Here is an 18031-nt window from a genome sequence, read left to right as displayed (position 1 = left end):
GGCGTAGCCCTGGCAGGAACATGGGGCCGCAAGTGTGTTTAAAGTGTGGATGACCAATGTGTCCTGCAATTCATATTAATTCTTGCAGCTAGCTGCATTCTTCAATAACGCACGAGCCCAGTGATCCACCACTGAGAGTTGTCTGGCTTTCAGCACCGATCCTGCACCCGTGGAGGGGCTGGGACCGCTCACATGGGGCACCCCTTTCTCTTGTGCTGAGGATGTGCGGGCACGTGCCTGGCTTTGACCGTCCGTACTTGATAGTCAGGAGTGCAGACATAGGAGATCCAGCCACACTGAACTGGAATTCTTCCTCAAACCTCCACACTATGGTGGCACTGAAGGAGATCTGAGCAGTCTGGGTCCTGCCTGGTGCAATGATGCCCTCCTCAGGCGCAAACTTGAAGCAGAAGCCCACGTTTGCAGTTGAAGGGCTATAGGTGAAGGGAGCATCAATAGCTCCTAGGTTTATCAGTTCCACCTGCAGCAGCAAGAAAGCAAAATGGAAATACATGTGGAATCTTCCCTTCTTGTGAGTTATTGTCTAATGATGCAATTAATACCCAGAAATAGCAGACGATGCTATGAATGGCAAAAAAATACAACAGGACAAGTTCTGCCCTTTTTCATGCAAAGCAGTGGCAACTCCACAGAACTGGAGTCCACAACCCTGGGGTTATCCCATGGACACAGAGCAGTGTACCTCTGATCAGCTACACCAAGTTCATTCAGACCTGGCCCTGAGAGCAACATGGGCTGATTGCAGCTCTGTGTAGTCAATCACCCCAGAGCTGCTGCTGCCCCACTGAGCACAGCTCCAACAGCATCATCTACTCATCCACCTTTTCCCATGTCATGAAAACAATACACTGATTATGAGGCATCAGCATCAAAATGTATAGACAGCACCATCTTTTGGTAAGAAAACTCAGCATGTCTTTGCCTCCCACAGCCAAGCTTTTGGAAGTGTCTGGCATGATGTAGTGCCTCATTTTCTACCTCTTTCAGCTGCTCTCTCTTTGGTTTTTTTTGCAAACTTGACACTATTGGGGAGGAGGCAAATAGGTAGAAAAATGCTTTGCTTTATTCCCAGGAACACTTTTCTCTTTCTAGAGCCAGAGATGCACCAAGGCTGAAGTGTGGTGAGGGACTGGTCAGCAAGGGAAAGAACTCGCAAGTCCTTTGCAAGGGCCAGCACTGAGCCAGGAGGCTGGATGGCTTTCCTGTGACTTGCAGCAATAAGCAGGAGACACTTGACTGGAAGCTGTCTGCAGTGGACTGAAGCTCAAAGGCAGCCAGTTTCTTCCAGCTGCTTCTGAACAGCCCAGTCCAAAGGTGCCTTGTGTCTGGCACTGCCACAAAAGCCTCTGAACATCCCTTTTTGACCCAGGCTTCGTTTCATGTGCCAAGGGGTTGTTTTGCAGCAAGCCTCCCAGCTGATTCCCAAGGAAGGAACTGGGCCTTCATGAACAAAAGACACACCTTTCAGACCCTCCCAGATTTCACCAGTAGATCAAATATTCCCTGCTCACAAATGCCCAGGTTGGCAGCAATTCCACACTTCCACCAGGCTTGCTCCTGCCTCAGGAGCCATCAGGATCCACCCCAAGCCCTGCTGCTCACCTCATAGACATGGGGGGTATTGAAGTGAAGGGGAGAACGACCATCCTGGTAATGCATCGAACTCCAACTTTATTGATCAATCAATCACCTTAAATAACAGTGCTAACGAACGCCATGAATATTCTGTAATCCAATGTCATGATAGGCTAACAGAGAAACTTCTAACCACTCCTCTTGTTTTAGAATACCTACAATTGTTTATTAAAAACAGAAACCAAAACAGAAACCAGAAACTAAAACAGAAACCAGTGTTCCCAAAACTTCTACATCTGTTCTCAGGATGGCAGGCCTTCCCAGAGACGGTGTTCTGCTTATTATGGGAAGACAGCCTGAGAACTTTATTGTTTATAAAGAGAGTCTAATTGTTTATAGAAATCAGAAGGCTGAGAGCTGTTAGAAACTGCTTTTACTTTTCCCTCTTACTTTTCTCTCAATTGTATGTCTCATGGCCTTTTCTTTAAGTCATTCTTGAAAAACTCTCCAACAGGGGGGTGTCAATAGAAATGTTCCCAAGGTTCAGAGTAGGAGAGCTGAATTCTTCCAAGGGTCCTTGGCCTTCCCCTGAGAGGTGCAGGGGCAGCCTGCTCTCACAGCCTGGGGAGAGATGTCCATTGCACTACAATCATTCCCTCTGTTATACTCTATTTTCCAGGCTGCCTCAGTGCTAGTCCCTGACTCTGAGCTGGATGCAACCAGCTCCTGATGCTGCAGGAGAGGATATGGACCCTCCTCTTCCCTCAGCCTTGGGGCTGACTTCTAATTTCTAACCCATTCCTTGGGCTGCTTTCCAATTTCAGCCACCAGTCTGCTGAGTTTAAAACATCTCTGCTGCCTTGTAGTGACAGGCCAAGGAGTTACAGGTATAAATTGAAAGAAAGGAAATTTAGGTTAGATATTAGGAAATTTTTTACTCTGAGGGTGGTGAGACACTGGAGCAGGTTCCCCAGGGCTGTTGTGGAGGTTCCAGCCCTGAAAGTGTTCCAAGCCAGGCTGGATGGGGCTTGGAGCTACCTGCTCTAGGGGGAGGTGTTCCTGCCCAGAGGCTTTTAAGGTCCATTCCATCCTTAACATACTCTGGTTCTATGCTGTCCTTCCCATGCACTTAGTGGAGCTTTGAAATCATTCAGTGAAGGCACAAAGCTCCTACAGAGTTTGGCAATTCCCAAACTACCTGGCCCAGGAGCACAGGACATTTTTGCCAAAGTCCCCAACTCCTGACACTCAGCACTGCGTTCTGTTTCCACAGACAGAGCTGCAAGGGCTCAAATCCCACAAAGGGAGAGAGGCAGGTGCTGGCCAAGGCTGCTCCTTCTACCAACAGCCTGGGCTCAGGGGGGCTCAGTCACCTCTGCTCTGCTGCTGTCTGGGCACTGGGAGGTGATCCAGGCTCAGGGAACACAATTCTAACTCAGCTCCTGCTGCCTGATGATGGATCCATGTCAAATGGACCCATCATCCTGGAGGCCAGGGGCCTGCAGGGGCTGAGTGCTTGTTCACTAAAGCTGTTCTGCTCTGCAGCTCTCTGGCCTTTGAAGGAATGCTGGCAAAGCCATGGCATGAAAACCTCTCCCTGCACTGCCTGGGCTGTTCTGGGATCAGTCAGGCACACACAGCATTCTGAGCCCTGGCCTGGCACAGGAGACTCCCTGGAGGCTGCAGGGCCAGGGGGGATGTGCCAGCACTGCCCTGCTGACCAGGGACTCTTCCCAGCACTTCCATGGGAGCCCCGTAGGCTCAGGCTTGCACCATGGCTTCACTGAGGGGGAGAGAAGCAGGGCAAAGGAGCTGTACCTGAGATGCTGCAGTAAGCCACACTTCCATACTCCAGTGCTTCCAGGGGTTTGAAGGTCACCTTGATTTTGGCCAAACAATTCGGCCCAATTTCTCCCTCCTACAGCAGAAAGAGACAGCAAAACATTGCTCTGCAAATTTCACATTTCTTGTTTTCAACCACACTTCTGTAAGCCTCTGTTTAGAGCATTAGTAATGAGTGAACAACACAAGGAGCCCAAGGAAACACTCCAAACCCAGCTCAACACAGCGCTGGAAGCTCTCAATGCTCAGCTGTTCAGCTCCCACTCTCCACAATACTCCTGCTGCTCTGACAAAGGCTCTTGGTCATATCATGCTGCTGTCAGCTACAGTGGGATGCGACTGCCACTGTGCACTGGTGGCTCTTCACAAGAAGAGAACATGATCCCTGTCCTGGGTTGACTATATGATGCTTTTATCCCAAATCGTCTTGTTCTGTTTATGCTGAATAATAAGTGTTGCACCTTTAAGACCTGTTGCAGAGAGTGAAGGGGGGAGAGAAGAAGCAGCAGTTTGTTTTCAGACACTGCACTCACTCCTCCACACTCCTGCTTCTGGACTGCATTGTCTGCAGATGGACAGACAGCGGTTCAGAGCTCTCCTTTGCTTTTAGATAATTTAGCTTGCTGAGGCAAAGAAGTTCCCTGGACTGTGGGGTTTTTTTCCTTTCTTTGGACCTGTTCAAACCTGCTCTGGACTGAACACCAGCAGAGCACCAACAGCTCCACCTGTGGCCACCGGGCTGGGCCTGGCCTGTGACATTTCCAGGACCAGAGGGACTGATCAGAGACTGAGTGAGCTGAGCTGCAACCTGGGGAGGGACTTTCTCAGTTTGTCATCTCTTTTGGAGCAGCAAGGAGTTTTATTGATTAATACTGTTTAGGGTTTATTGTTTAATAAACTGGTTTTTTCCACTTCAAGGAGGTCTTTTCTCCAGGACAGGCTGGGGGTAGGGGCCGATTGAATCTGCTTTCCTAGAGGAGCCCCTTTGGGGGTTCTCCCCCAAATTTGCCCGGAACCAGAACCTTGGAAATAAAAATATTAGTTTAACCTGTATTGAAAGAAAGCAGAGGCTGGCATTATTCTAGCGTTTACTCCAAGATGAGAAGGGATGTTGCACTGTGCAGACACCAGGCATTCATTGTCTCTCACAATGCCAGTACTCAGAATCAGGGCTCTGTTTGATACGAGGACGTGGTGGTTTGCTTGCAGAAACAGAAAAGGAAAAGGTTTTCTGTCCCTGTGTGCAGGACAACTCCAAAGGCCCATTTCAACCTTCCACCCTTGTGTCCAGGCTCACAGAGGACACTGGAAGGGACACTCAGAAATAGTGCAAGGCGTGGTTACAGGAGGGGATTGGCATTTCCATGATTAGCCTTAGGCTGAATTTGGCCTCACTTTCCCAGCAAACCATTGCAAGCTTCAGGTCAGAATGTGGCCTGGCAGTGCTCCAACAGCCTCTGCTGAACCTCACGTGTGGGGGGAGCCCCTACCTACAAGAACTGCTCCCTGTGGACACTGCAAGGACACGCACAGAGTGCCCTTGAGCTCAGGCCCTGGCAGCACAGCTTGGCCTTGTCAGGCTCCCAACCCTGCCTTGAGCTTCCAGGGCAGAAATGCTTTTAGCATTTGGCATTTTTAGGCGAGCTCTGCAGGTGCACCAGAAACTCAATGTCTTCCCTCCCAGCACATCGAGCCAGCTGAGGATCTGCCCAGTGACCGCAGCCGGGGGTAGAGTGGGTGGGAGGAGGAAGAGGGGGAGGAGGATGAGGAGGATGAAGAGGAGGAAAATGAGGTTTTCACCTATCACTTACCATTGGCTCAATGAAAAAAATGTCATCAGAGAACAGCATGGGGTCTTGGTGCAACTTTGCCTTCTCCCCCAGGAGCCTCAGGAGGGCAGTGTGATCTTCACCAGAGCCCTTCTCCTTCCCTGTTTCTTTCCCCTCCATTGATTTTTCCAGCCACAGCTCTCTCCGTGTCCACAGGAATCGATGCTGCCTGCAGCCACAGGATAGACAAAGCCAGCAGACTGTTTAATAAGCCACAGATTGGCAGAGAGAAGTGTGAGTGCAGGAGAGCAAAGCACCTGGGGAGGAGCAGCAGTGTGAGAGATGAGTAATGTGATGATTTATCAAAAAGCAGGATGCCCCATTGCAGGGAATGATTGGCAGCTGACTCCATTGATTCACAAGGCTGAACAGTTGCTTTATTAAACTATATTATGTTACATTGTACTACACTATATTAAAGATGCATACTATACTACAAAGAATACTAAAGAATACTAAAGAAAACTTGTGACTGTCTCCAGACAGCCAGGACAAAGCTTTTTCCAATTGGCCAAGGAAACAAAACAGTCCTCAGCAGAATCCAACTGACAAATCATTTCAGGTAAAGAATCTTCCTAACACATTCCACATGATAGAGATAAGAATTGTTTTCTTTCTTTTGCTCTGTGATTCTCCAGGAAAAAAAAACCTTGGGAGAGAGAATTATGTGTTTCTGTTCAGAGAATGTGAATACCACAATGATTGACTCTCACAATTAACAGACAAATACCATGTATAGAAGTTAAGAAAAATTTCTTTTACCCCTCAGTTGTTATCAAGGGACAGCTGGGGTTGGGATATGTGGGAGGGTCGCCTTGTCACTACAGCGACATCTGACCTCCAATCAAGATTTGAGGAAGTAAACTCTACCACTGGACACTGAAGATGGAGTCAATGGACAGAATTTTGGGAGGGGCTAAAGGGTTAAAAGGCAAAACCTCCATTGTGTGGGAGAGCACATGGTGCGGAAAATCCTTTGTTCCTGGCGCCATAACATTTTCTCTATTCAGTCTTCTGTTGCATCTTTGATAAGGTTTAATAAACCTCTCTCAACTTATGAAAAGGGAGTGGCTATTTCTCCCAAGCAGCAGCTCCCCAGTAAGGGCTGACCCCAAGCCATGGGGGTCCCAGATGGATCAGAGGATAACTTGTTGTTCACTGGCCCAGCAGGGAGTTTTACTCCACACCTGCAAGCTCAGGAGAGGTTTCCAGAGCCAGCAGCCCTCAAGAGAACCTCCTGGCTCAAAGCCTCTGCCCAAAAAACTGAGGGAGAATCCACCAGCCACTTCAAGTGGTTTTTCCTACCACTGAGCTGCTGGGGAGGCAGATAAAGGTCATGGAGCAGGACTTCCCTGGGAAGGGGAGACAAAGCTGGGTCACAGCTACATGCTACCAGCACTGTGAAAAAGTCACATTATATGATTGGCTTTTCGCATATATGAAAATAAAACATTGGTCTGTTCTGTTTCAGTCTCTATGCAATATTGCATAGGGAAATGTAAGATAACAACAATTAGAAATCAATCAGATAATGCACATGACCAATGACACATCTGCAATCATACCATTATCAGTCACTACAACACTGAACTGTCATCCCAGAGTCTGCGACAGCTGATGAACTTTAAAACAACAGAGAGCTGGAGAACTCGTGTCAAGATTCATGTTTCTCCAAACTCCCTTTGAAATCAGGCTCAGCTATCATACATGGTCAAATTGCCAAGCCAAAAGGACTTGAATACTTTTTGATGCAGAAAACATCTGGGCTGATTGTCAATCATTCCATTCAAGCAGAGCTAGAACTTGGCCAGAGTTCAATCTCTAATTGATGGATACCACTTAACACATTTTAAAACAAGACTCTTAAAAACAGAAATTATGAATAGGAAACCTGAGGATTAAAGATCAATCAAACCATTAAAGAATTGAATCCCTCCAAAACTTCTGTCAGGACAGAAATTCTTCAAACACAGCAAACCTCCTGAATTCTCGGCTGAAGTACTCTATAATAACTGAAAAAATAATAACTGAAGAAAACCACAAAACTGGCAACCTGGATTTAAAGGAAACCTAAAAAACATGAGTAGTTAAAAAACAAAAAGACAAGATTCTGAAGAGACACGTGTCTTGTAGATGATCACACAAAGAGACAGTGAAACACATGAAAGCTGGCTGTAAATATTACAACAAGACCTTGATAATAATTCTTATAATAAATTCTGAGAATTCTCACGATATAATCAACTTATCAACAGGAAGTGTTTGAAGGGGTTATGACAACTTTTTTTAAGTATTCATATAGCATTAATAACAATCCTTATTTATCAGTATCACCTATAAAATCTAAAAATAACAAAGATTACAAACTCAATACCAACAAAATTCTGAATCATTGGAGAATCAGCTGGTGACCCCACAGATAGGATCTGATTGATATTTCTCAAATGCTCTGTCTTCAGAGACATTTCAGGTAATTGAATCATTACTAATACTTCTATCTTTCTACGGTGGTTTCCCTCCCTGAGAGGCATTTTGCACAACAGAAGATTTCCATTTATATCATATTTGGAATACCACTGATTTGCACTGGTTTCCCCTTTTTTCTGTATCTTGGGCAAAAACCTGGCTGCTTTCTCACTTTACTCTGATTTTGGACAGCTTTTTCACGTGTCCATCTTTTGCATCTGAAGCCTGATCATCTGGTAAATGCTGTTTCCGTCACTTCTGTGGGACCGGGCTGCTGCGGAGTTCGGTGCGCCTCACACAACATGCGTTGCATCCGCGAAAAATCTCCCGCTTGAGATTCTGATGGAGGCTGAAACTGTGTGCTGGCTGCCGGGGCTGGCTGCGTGCCCGCTGCCGTGGGACCGGAGCAGGGCCGGTCCCTCGGGCACCCCCTGCACCCAGACCGCGCCCGGTCTCTGCTGGTGCCCTCACGGGAGTGCGGATGCCCCGCCCCGACCGCGCCTGCCCTGCGCTTCTCTGGGCGCAGGCGCGGTCTGGGGAACGCCCCCTGTGCCCGTGACCGACACCGGCGCTGCCCCGGTCCCCGCTCGGCCACGTCCGTGCCGCGTCTGCGCACTGGGAAAAACCTGCCCCGCTCCGGCTGCCGGGTTTGTGCGTCATCACCGGGCGCCTGCCGCGCTCCGTGGCGGTCGCAGGGACGCTGCAGCCGTCCCGTCCCGTCCGCCTCAGTCCCGCCCGGCGCGGCTGCCGCGGCCCGTGCGCGTTCCCCGGGTGCCGCTGCCCGCCGCCATCGCAGTCGCGCGGGTTCTGCCCTTCGCGCGCGGCTTTGGCACCCCCTGCGTGAAACCGCCGCCGCCGCCATCGCGCATGCGCCCGCCGCTGCCGTCAGCCCCGCGCCTCCCGCTCCCGCGCTCCGCCCGGCCCGGCCCCGCTCGGCGCTGTCCCCGCAGCCGCCGGCCGTGCCCTGTACGCTGCCGACCGCCCGCTGCTGCGATCGCGGGCACCGCCGTGCGCGCTATCGCCTCCGCCGTTGCTGTGCCTGCAACTGCCCCGCTGCCCCCGTGGGCCCCCGCCGGCCTCCGCAGCCCCCACGGCCGCCTCTGCGGCCCCCCCGGGCTGCTCCCGGCCGGCGCCGCCGTGGCACGGGTTCGCCAGTCGCCGAGAAGCGGCTCTGCCCCGGGTTCCCCGACCCCCTCCGCCCTCCTCTCCCTGAGAGTTCTGGGCGTTCTGGGGACCCATGGGACCCTGGGCACTCTGGAGATGATGCCAATTCCTCCCACACCTGTTTGCTAGGGATTACCTTTACCCCTCCCTGGTCGGTAAGGGCAACTGCCGCCTGCTGATGGCAGGATGACTTCCCCCATCCTCGAGAGAATACTGCTGCCTGCTGATAGCTGGCAGCCCCCGTGGAATTCCACGAAATTGCCTCTAACATTACCCTTGCTGGGGATAAAGGCTTCAAGGCCGTTTTATCTTTTTTCAGAGATTTTCACAGGGTGTGTGGCTGCCATGCCCTGTAGGGCTGACAAGATGCTGGGTTGTTCCTGGGAGCATGTCCGCCCCCATGTTCTCAGTTTTGACTTTTCTTACCAAAGGCTGAATCATCTGCAAGGTCAGTCCGGAGTTTGCCCTGGTCACCATCCAGCAGCTCGCAGGTGAGGGTTTCCAGGGGCGCTTCTGGTCCTCCTCTTTCCGGGTCGAGCTTGAAATGAATCTCAGCAGAGGTCGAGATGTTCTTTCTGGATTTTTCCCTTGAGAGTGCCTGTTTCCTTTCCTTCTCGGGCTGGGTTTCAGCGGCTGATGGCTGTGGCGTGGCTGCTTGCCAAGAGCCCACCTGGGTGCCCTCTTGGAGCCCACCAGGGACGCCAATGTCTCAGGGTCTCTTGCTGCTCAGAGTGACCCCAAGAAAAGTTCAAAGTCTCTTTTCCCAGCCTGACGCTTGAAGGAGTCAGGGCTCTTCATTTCTCAGTCTCAAGGTTGTTTATTTTATCTTATCTATAAAAAATTTTCTCCTGCCCTGCTGAGGTCAGCTCAGCAGGACAGTCTGAGGCACTCTGCCTGCCCCCGGGGCGGTGTTATGTCTTTATACTAAAAATTACGTGTACAATGTTTACAATTACTTTCCAATACCTATTACCTATGTTAGACAGTGAGCTTCTACTCTAAACCAATCAGTAAGTGCCAACATCACAGCAGAAGATGGAGGCCAAGAAGAAGGAGAAAGGCTGGACACACCCAGTTCCCTCCATCTTGCCTCCTGAACCCCATACCAAAAACCCCAAAATCTACTTTTCCACCCCTTCACTAATATTCTACCTAAACTGTTGTGGCCTGCTGATCTTCATATAAGGTTTGTAATTTGCTCTACGGGTCATAATCAAATCCACTGGTGTTTTGGGCTCTGTGCCAGGGCTTCTGAGCCCCCTGGCAGGGGTCCTGGCCATCCTGGACTGCCAGAGGGATGTTCTGGGTTCCCACAGGTCTCTTCTTAGGTCTTCTACAGGTTGGTTTTTTGTTTCCTCTCCTTCTGCTTGTGCTGGGAAAAAGCCCCTGCTGGGACATCTCTGCACCCTGGCATCCTGGGCATCTGCATAGGGATGGGCAATGTAACAAAGGACTGGCTGGAGGCCTTTGGAAATGGGAATTTATGGACAGGTGGCATTGCTCAATCTGACTGCACTGGGCCCTCATGCAGGACAGAGCTCTGGATCTCCTTCCTGCTTGGCAGGGTTCAGTTTCCAGGTAGTGTGGGCAAGGACTGGCACTCACCTGCACAGAAAGGCTTCTGCCTTTTGTCCCTGTAGCTAAGCCCAGGGTGAGATTCCTCCTTTAGTGCTCAAAGAAAGGAAATCCCAGAAGGGATGTGCCCTGTCTTTGAAACCATTACCAACTGTGAGGAACACCCCTGCTAGAGTAGAACATGTCCCTGGTCAAAGGAGGTCACCCCTCTGACCAAACTGATCCCAGCCCAAAAGCCAGGCCTTCTGCTGGGCTCTGGAAGGGGTTCTGCAGGCAATGTGCTCAGGGGAGAGATCTCCACTGGCCTCACTTCTCCCAGGGATAACACATCCCATCCCATCCCAAGGGTTCCCAGGATGGCCACAGACAAAAGCAATGGGATCCAGCACACTTACTTAGCTCTTTGAATAGCGCTTCTACACCTTTCTGAGCCAGACAGCCAGCAGCCACAGACACTGGACATCAGGTGCACATGAAAATAAAATCAAAGACAGGATATTTAACAAGGACCTTTCCCCAAGGAACTCCAGGACTGCACTGAGCACGTTCTGGGGCAGAACACATCCCACAGCTGGCCCAGGACCCCCATGCAGTGCTGGGGGTCCCTGACCCTCGGGCCCACTGAGGCTCTCCTGGGCCAGGGAGCTGCCTCAGCTGCCACAGCACTCAGGCACCACACAGGTGCCTCAGTCCCACCCACGAGAGGGTGAGACTCTTCTGCCACACACCAGGAGCGGAGAGGAACCTCCCAGGCCCCTTCACTGTCCTTTGGCACATTCATTTCAGCCTGACCCTCAAAGCCCTGCTCAGCAACATCCCCTGCCATAGTAGGATGTGTCCCTGGTCAAAGGAGGTCAGCCCTCTGACCAAACTGATCCCAGCCCAAAGGCCAGGCCTTCTGCTGTGCTCTGGAAGGGGTTCTGCAGGCAACGTGCTCAGGGGAGAGATCTCCATTGGCCTCACTTCTCTCAGGGATAACACATCCCATCCAAGGTTCCCAAGGATGGGCACAGGCAAGAGCAATGGGAGCCATGAGTGCACACTTATGGACTCAAATTGGCCTCCTTGGTCTTGCTGCCATGAACTCCCTTTTTTGTGGCCATTAGGTTCACCTGAAAAGAAAAAGAAAAATGAAAAAGAGGAAGCTTCACTATGATATTTCCCCTTAGGTTTTAAAAAATGCATTTAAGAGCTTTTTTGTGACACATATCCCTCAAAATATACTACTGAAACTTCTGATCTCGTCAGGGTTTTTTAATTTACTGATTTTCCTTTCCATCACTGTCTAAACAGAATACAGCTCTTTCCAAGATATTCAGTCCTTACTTCTGGTCTCCCCTATCATTTTCTCTACGTTCACTCTGCAATGCAAGGGAAAAGAGGGGTAAAATCTCTGTGGTTACAACATCTCAGCACTAGAGAAGATAAGGCAGTTGATAAGATGTTCTGTTGCACTCCCAGCTGGTCCCTAACCCATCTTGTCTGCCCTGGAGCTCTGAGAATTCTCACAGACACACACTTCATCTTCCTTGGTAAAAATTAAGACCTGCTTTTGCAGAGTGCAGAACCTGGTGTTCAACCCCAGTCATATTTTCCTCAGAGGCAAGGGACCATTTTCCATTCCTTCAGACTCAAATCCTGGAGGTTATCCCGACCAGCTATGAAGAAATCTATGGTGAAAGGACAAGTGACCTTGGCTGGAGTCGACACAGGAGGTGTCCCGACAAGAGAGTAATTACCACTCATTCCGTGATGCAGAAGGCATGAAAGACACTTTATTATTTGTGTATAGTATTAAGAAATATACAGTTCCTATAGGAACAGTAGTGGACATAAGACCTGATTGGTCTTAAGGTGAAAACCTCTTGCACTATTGATGCACTATGAATAGTACACTCTAGCAAACCATTTTTATAAACAATGGTTATAGAAAGAGAGATAATAATGGTTTGATTTTTTTTTTCTAGGATTGTTAGGTTCAGTTTGTGAGAAATTGTCTCTGTTCATTCTTTGACTGAACTGAGAATATTTACAGGCTGGCTGCCAAATGCCCATCAAACTTTTCTCACTCCCCCTCCTCAACTGGATAGGAGGAAAAAATACAACTGAAGAGCTCACATAAAGCCTGGGACATCCCTCTCCAGCTGCCACCATGAGCAAACCAGACTCCACTTGGGGACGATTGCTTTGCTTTTTCAGCAATTCCCAATAGAGCAGCAGGCTGGGTAACAAAGACAAAACTGAAGTCACCTCACTCCCACTCTCCCCTCTCCTGGCTGTGAACACATCTGGCGCAGGTGGCTGGGGCAGCTGCAGTGCCTGATGCAAGCTGAGCTCCAGGTGGGAGCCCGAGACAAGAGCTCATGAATGGCCAACAGAGCCCAACAAAGGGCACCAAGAGTGGTGGCACTGCTGGGGAAGGGACACCGAGAGACCAAGCAAGAGCTGAGGGCCCGGGAGGAAGAGCCAGACTCGAGCCTCGGGCATGCAGACTGAGGGGATAAAACTGAGGGGCTTGGAGGAACATCTCAGGCTGTTGGAGGAACAGCTCAGGCTGTTCCTGTGTCACTGCACTGGGATTAAATGGCTTTATGGAATCACACAGCTGAGACTGCTCTGGGAAACCTGGGCTGGAACCAGGGAGGACACAGGGGCTGGGTGTGGGGAGTCCAGCAGGGCCCATTGGGGCACTGCAGCCACTGCTGTGGAGGGGCTCCTCCCAACACTGAACACCTCTGGTGGCTGGAGTGTGATGGCCAGAGAGCCTTGGGGAGGGTCAGACTGCAAAGTTTCCTAAATATCCTCTTCTGCACAGCTGGCTGCAGAAAGCAGGGCCCTTCTGACCCTTCCAACAAAGCCGCCTGTCCCTTCTGAGCCCATCCATCAGAGCAGCAGGGACGAGGTGAAGGCAGAAACAGGGACTGCTCAGGAGTGAGGAAAGGTCTGCTCAGGGCACAGCTCACTGCTGTGCTCTGCTCTCCCTCTTTCTTGCACTCCATTTCCCTGGGCTGTCTGCTCCTTGGGACTTTCTGTTTTCTTTGGCCACGTTCCAGAGAAGGAGGAGGACCTGGACTGAATTAAGGGACCCCTTGCCAAAAGCTGCTGCATGTCCAGAAAGCTTTCCTGGTGTTCAAGGAGAGGATAGACCCAGGTGAGGAAAAGAGGGGAGGAATAGAAATAGAGAAATGCCGGCAGGGACCCAAGAGAAGTCACAGCCCCAGGGCCCATGGCTGTCCCAGGGGTCTAACTGAAGGCATCAGACAGGAAATGCCAGGGGTGATTTCCCAGGAATGAACCCCGCTCGATCTCCTCCCACTACATTTTGCTGTTTTGCTCTGGTCTGAAAGGAGGGAAAGCATATAAATGGGAAAAAATGCTCAGAGTTTGAGGAGTTTTCTCCTAAAGCAGAGCAATAGCGAGATGGCTTCTCAAACAGTAACAATGAGTAGATGATGTGCACGTGGAGCTGTCCTGGATGTGCCTCTGCCATTGATCCCTGATGAGCACAGACATTAGCTCAGATCACTGCTCATGGAAAGATGGTTGTGCTTCCAGGGATGGGTCACCCCAATTCTCACAGTCAGAGACACATTGTCCTCTCTGTCTCTCATATTTGGAAGGAGCCCTGACAACTGCTTTAGACAGGAGAATTATTTTATGCAGGGCCAGATCTGCACTCTTGAGCCAAAGCTGAAGCTTTGAGGGGGAAAAAGAAAAGGAAGGGAGAAAGACAGGAGAAGAGAGGAGAATAAAAAAGAAAAGGGGGGCGGGGTGGGGGTAAGAGAAGACAGAAAAAATATGGAAAAAAGAAAGAAATAAATGAAACAAAAAAAGAAGAAACTCTCTCTGCCACATTGTCAGTGATGGCTTTGTTGCCCACAGACCAAGAGAGTCTGTCTGCCAACAGATGCCCAATAAATTAGACATTTTGAATTATGCATTGAGTGCAATAAAACATTATTACTAGCATGTGAGTTAAATCCAGGAGGATTGTATGAGTGGTGGTGAAATCTCATTATGCTTTTTCTGGTGTTCTAAGGTGAGCTAATAATATTAAATATAAAAATTAAAATAAGTTCTAGTCATTCCATGAAATAATTATTCATTCTATTTAGGACTAAAAATTTTTCCAATCATCCAAGATCAAAGCAACAAACAATTACCCATAATGTATTCATGGCAACCAGGCTGTGCCTAATCAATATGCTACTTACTTTTTACTTTTTTCCCATTTAATGTGTAGCAAGAGTCATGGTAACAATTTTTGCTATCAGAAAAAAACCCATGAAATAAATAAGTAAAGCCTGAATTGACCATTTTTTCTCTATGTAGGAATGAATTAGGAACTGGGTTAGTGTCTGTAGACAGAGGGCAGGAAGGGACAATCGACTTTGAATGGGAATTCTATGAAATATTAACTTTGTGGTCTCCCTCCAACCCTTCCTGACTGGTCCCCCACCCTCTGCAGCACAGCTGGGCCTTGATGAGGCAAAGAAACTGAAAGCCCTGGGGCCCCTGGAGGGCAGCAGGGCTCCTTCAGGCCTCAGCAAAACCCAGTGAAGGCCCCAGGTTGGTCCAGGGAGCTTTTCCCACTCAATCCCCTCTGGCAGAACTGGACTCAGCACTTGAGCCCTTTCCCTGGCTGGGCTCCTGCTCACACAGCCCCGGGTGCTGCTGCCTTGTTTGGCTGCTGGCCTGTGTGCTCCCTCTCCCAAGCGCTGCCTTTTCACCTGGAGCTCGCTCAGTTCAGCCGAGAGCCTCAGGAGAGGAGTGCTTTACTCCTGGCTCTTGGAGAGACCATTCCTGCCCTCAGAAGAGGCTGCCCTGGAAAGCTCAGCATATTTCCTGACAGGCATTTATGGGAAATCAGTATCAAACGGAGAAAGGAGGTGCTGGGGGGGAGGGAGGAGCCCGTGGGGGTGGGAACCCTCTGCAGCTGCTGGTTCAGCCCATCAAAGCCTTCTCCTCTGGAGCCCCAGCTGTGTGCTCTGCTGCTGGCCTCAGTCCCTGCCCCTCAGTGCCTGGACCCCACTATTTCCCGGCTGTGACAGCCCAGGCTGGCACTGAGGAGCTCATCCCTATGTGGGGCAGGAGCAGCTCCCCGTGAGCACCCCCCATTCACGCACCAGGCAGCTCTGCTGAGCCATCGCTCCCGGATCCCCACGCTGCTGGAGCCCTTTGCTTTGCCTGGCCATGGATGCCAGGGCAGCTGCCATTCCCAGGGGAACCTGCTCACTGGCCTGAGACCACTCCAGGCTGCCCCCAGAGCTCTTCTGCCCACTCTCCCTGATGATCAGGGAGTTTCTGAGCTGCCAAGGCAGCGTCCCCCCTTTCTGACCCCTCCACTGCTCACTCACACACGTCAGCTTAACCTCTGCCCATCCTGTTGAGGATGTCCAGGTATCCCAGCTGCTCTTCACACCTCCCATCCTCATCCTCCCTGACACTCCTCTGGCAGAGCCTCTCCCCTTCCACTGCATTCCACCAGCACTCAGGCACAGCCTTGCAAAGCAGCAATTGAGGATACTTTGGGGCTCAGCAATACCATTTCAGGGCACTTTTGGCCTCAAAAATTGGCATTTGGGGAACTTCACAGCTGAGAATACAGGAGTCTCAGGAGCATTGGGGCTCACCCACCTGGGGATGTTTTTGGGACCTGAAACAGCATTTGGGCTCGGAAATACTGATTTAGGGAGCACTGGGGCTCTTAAACACCAATTTAGGGGCACGCAGGCCTATGAAACCCTGATTTGGGGAGTTCAAGGCTGAGAAAAAAATCATGTTGGGAGCTTTGGGAATCAGGGAGTGATTTGGGGATATTTTCAGAGCAAAAAGAACAATTTAGAGAGCTTTTGGGCTCCAAAAAACCAATTTAAGCCGATTTTGGGCTCTGTAGTCCCTATTTAGGGAGCTTTGGAGCTCCAAAACGGCGATTTAGGGAACTTTTGGTCTGAGAAACATCAATTTCGGGAGCAGAAGGAGCAAGCCCTGAGGAAACCCGGGAGCAAGGGGCAGGCGCTTACCTGGGACAGGTCTGGGAAGGAGCCGCTCTGCGCTGGGGCGCAAGCACTGCTTAAAAACCGGGATAGATACAGCTCACTAGCTCACTGTGCCCGACCCGTTCCCGCCCCCACGGGCTCCTCCCTCTCTCCCGCAGCTCCTTTCCCGGTTTTACACCGATTTCCCCTAAATGAGGTTTCCCCGCTCCGGTCAGGGAGCGGTTCCTTGGCTGGGGGTGGGAAATGGGCACAGCCAGCGCTCCCCGCCCATCGCTCCCGGAGCCTCCCAGGCTGGGATGAACCCCACGGGCTGATGGCACGCCGGGCACAGGGCGTGAGTGAGGGGCATCAGGGCTCCGGAACACTGATCTGGGAACTTCATGGCTTAGAAACGCCTGTGTCAGCAGCTTCGGAGCCAGAACGGTGAGCTCAGGAGCTTTGGGGCCGAGAATGAGCAATTCTGGGGGCTTTGGGGCTCCAGAACACTCAATTTGGGAGGTTTCTGTCTCGGGAAAAAAAAATATTTAGGGAGCTCCGAGTCTCAACGAAAGCAATTTAGGGCTATTTTTAGCTCAGAAGCAGCAATTTAGAGAGATTTTGGGCTGAGAAACATCAATTTAAGGATATTTTGGTGTCTGAAATACCAGTTTAGGGAGCTAAGAAACACTCATTTAGGGAGGATTTGGGCTCAGAAATATCAAATAAAGAGTTTTTGACCTCCCAAATAAAAAACCTTTTTGGGGAGGATTTTGCTCCTGAGGGCTGGAATATAAGTGTGGGGAGTCCTGGCAGACTGACTATACCCCAAACCCACCACGGCAAGTGCTGTGTGCCTGTGGTGGCGAGAACAACCCCTGGATGACTGCAGACAGACCCTGTGTCCCATGTCACTGCCTGGGACACTGTCCTGAGCTTGGAAATGGGTGCTATGGGCACAGGTGCCTCATGAAAGAATTTCATCAGAGTGTGGTACTTATTGCCAAAGCAACCTTACAGAAACCTGGGGAAGAAGCAGGCACCGAGTGGATTTAGGACATCCCCTGTGATGGACCAGCCTCTGGAATGATGGAAAGGGCTGGTGAAGATGACAGCGAGCAATGGGTCCTTTCGGGACTCCAGCTCCCATCATGCACCGCGGTATCCACTGAGCGCCAGTGCAGCCGAGACTTCATCTCCCGTGATGCTCTGCGCACCGTAGAGCATCTTTGTAGCCGGACCACCATCTTCAATATGCCCCGCGACCCCAGAGCCCCGACATAACCCGTTCCGGCCGTACAAGTCCCGTCATGTTCCGTGCCCCAAAAAGAACGACTCTCCAGGTGTCCCCCAAGGGCTTCCCGGCACCATAGGTTCCCCACAGGTGCCCCCTGAGGACCCGAAGTGGCCGCCCGCACCCACAACTGGCTCCCCGGACCCCCAAGTGCTGCAGTGGAGCTACTTCTGGGACTACAGCTCCCATCATGCTCCGCGGCGCTCGTGGCGTTTGAATGCAGCCGGGACTTCATTTCCCGTCACCCCCGCGCTCTGCAGGGCGCCATTAGCGCTCTGCCTTTACCCCCA

General features: G+C 50.8%; 1 protein-coding gene across 1 annotated transcript; it reads right to left on the bottom strand.

Moving 5' to 3' along the window:
• Window positions 1–377: 377 nt before the first annotated feature.
• On the bottom strand, window positions 378–5864 carry LOC128937670 (hydrocephalus-inducing protein-like). Its single transcript, XM_054277462.1, has 3 exons — window positions 5250–5864; window positions 3415–3514; window positions 378–481 (listed from the first exon to the last, which is right to left on the bottom strand). The coding sequence occupies exons 1-3, from the start codon at window positions 5385–5387 to the stop codon at window positions 453–455; spliced, it is 267 nt and encodes an 88-aa protein (XP_054133437.1). The 5' UTR covers window positions 5388–5864; the 3' UTR covers window positions 378–452.
• Between the last annotated feature and the right edge of the window lie 12167 nt (window positions 5865–18031).

This window comes from Melozone crissalis, unplaced genomic scaffold, assembly GCF_028551555.1.
Source record: "Melozone crissalis strain CALT ecotype California unplaced genomic scaffold, PUWL_Pcris_2 ptg000021l_1, whole genome shotgun sequence".
In the NCBI taxonomy this organism is placed as follows: Eukaryota; Metazoa; Chordata; class Aves; order Passeriformes; family Passerellidae; genus Melozone; species Melozone crissalis.
The sequence above is the reverse complement of the archived record's forward strand: the minus strand, read 5'-3'. Positions and strand labels throughout refer to the sequence as shown.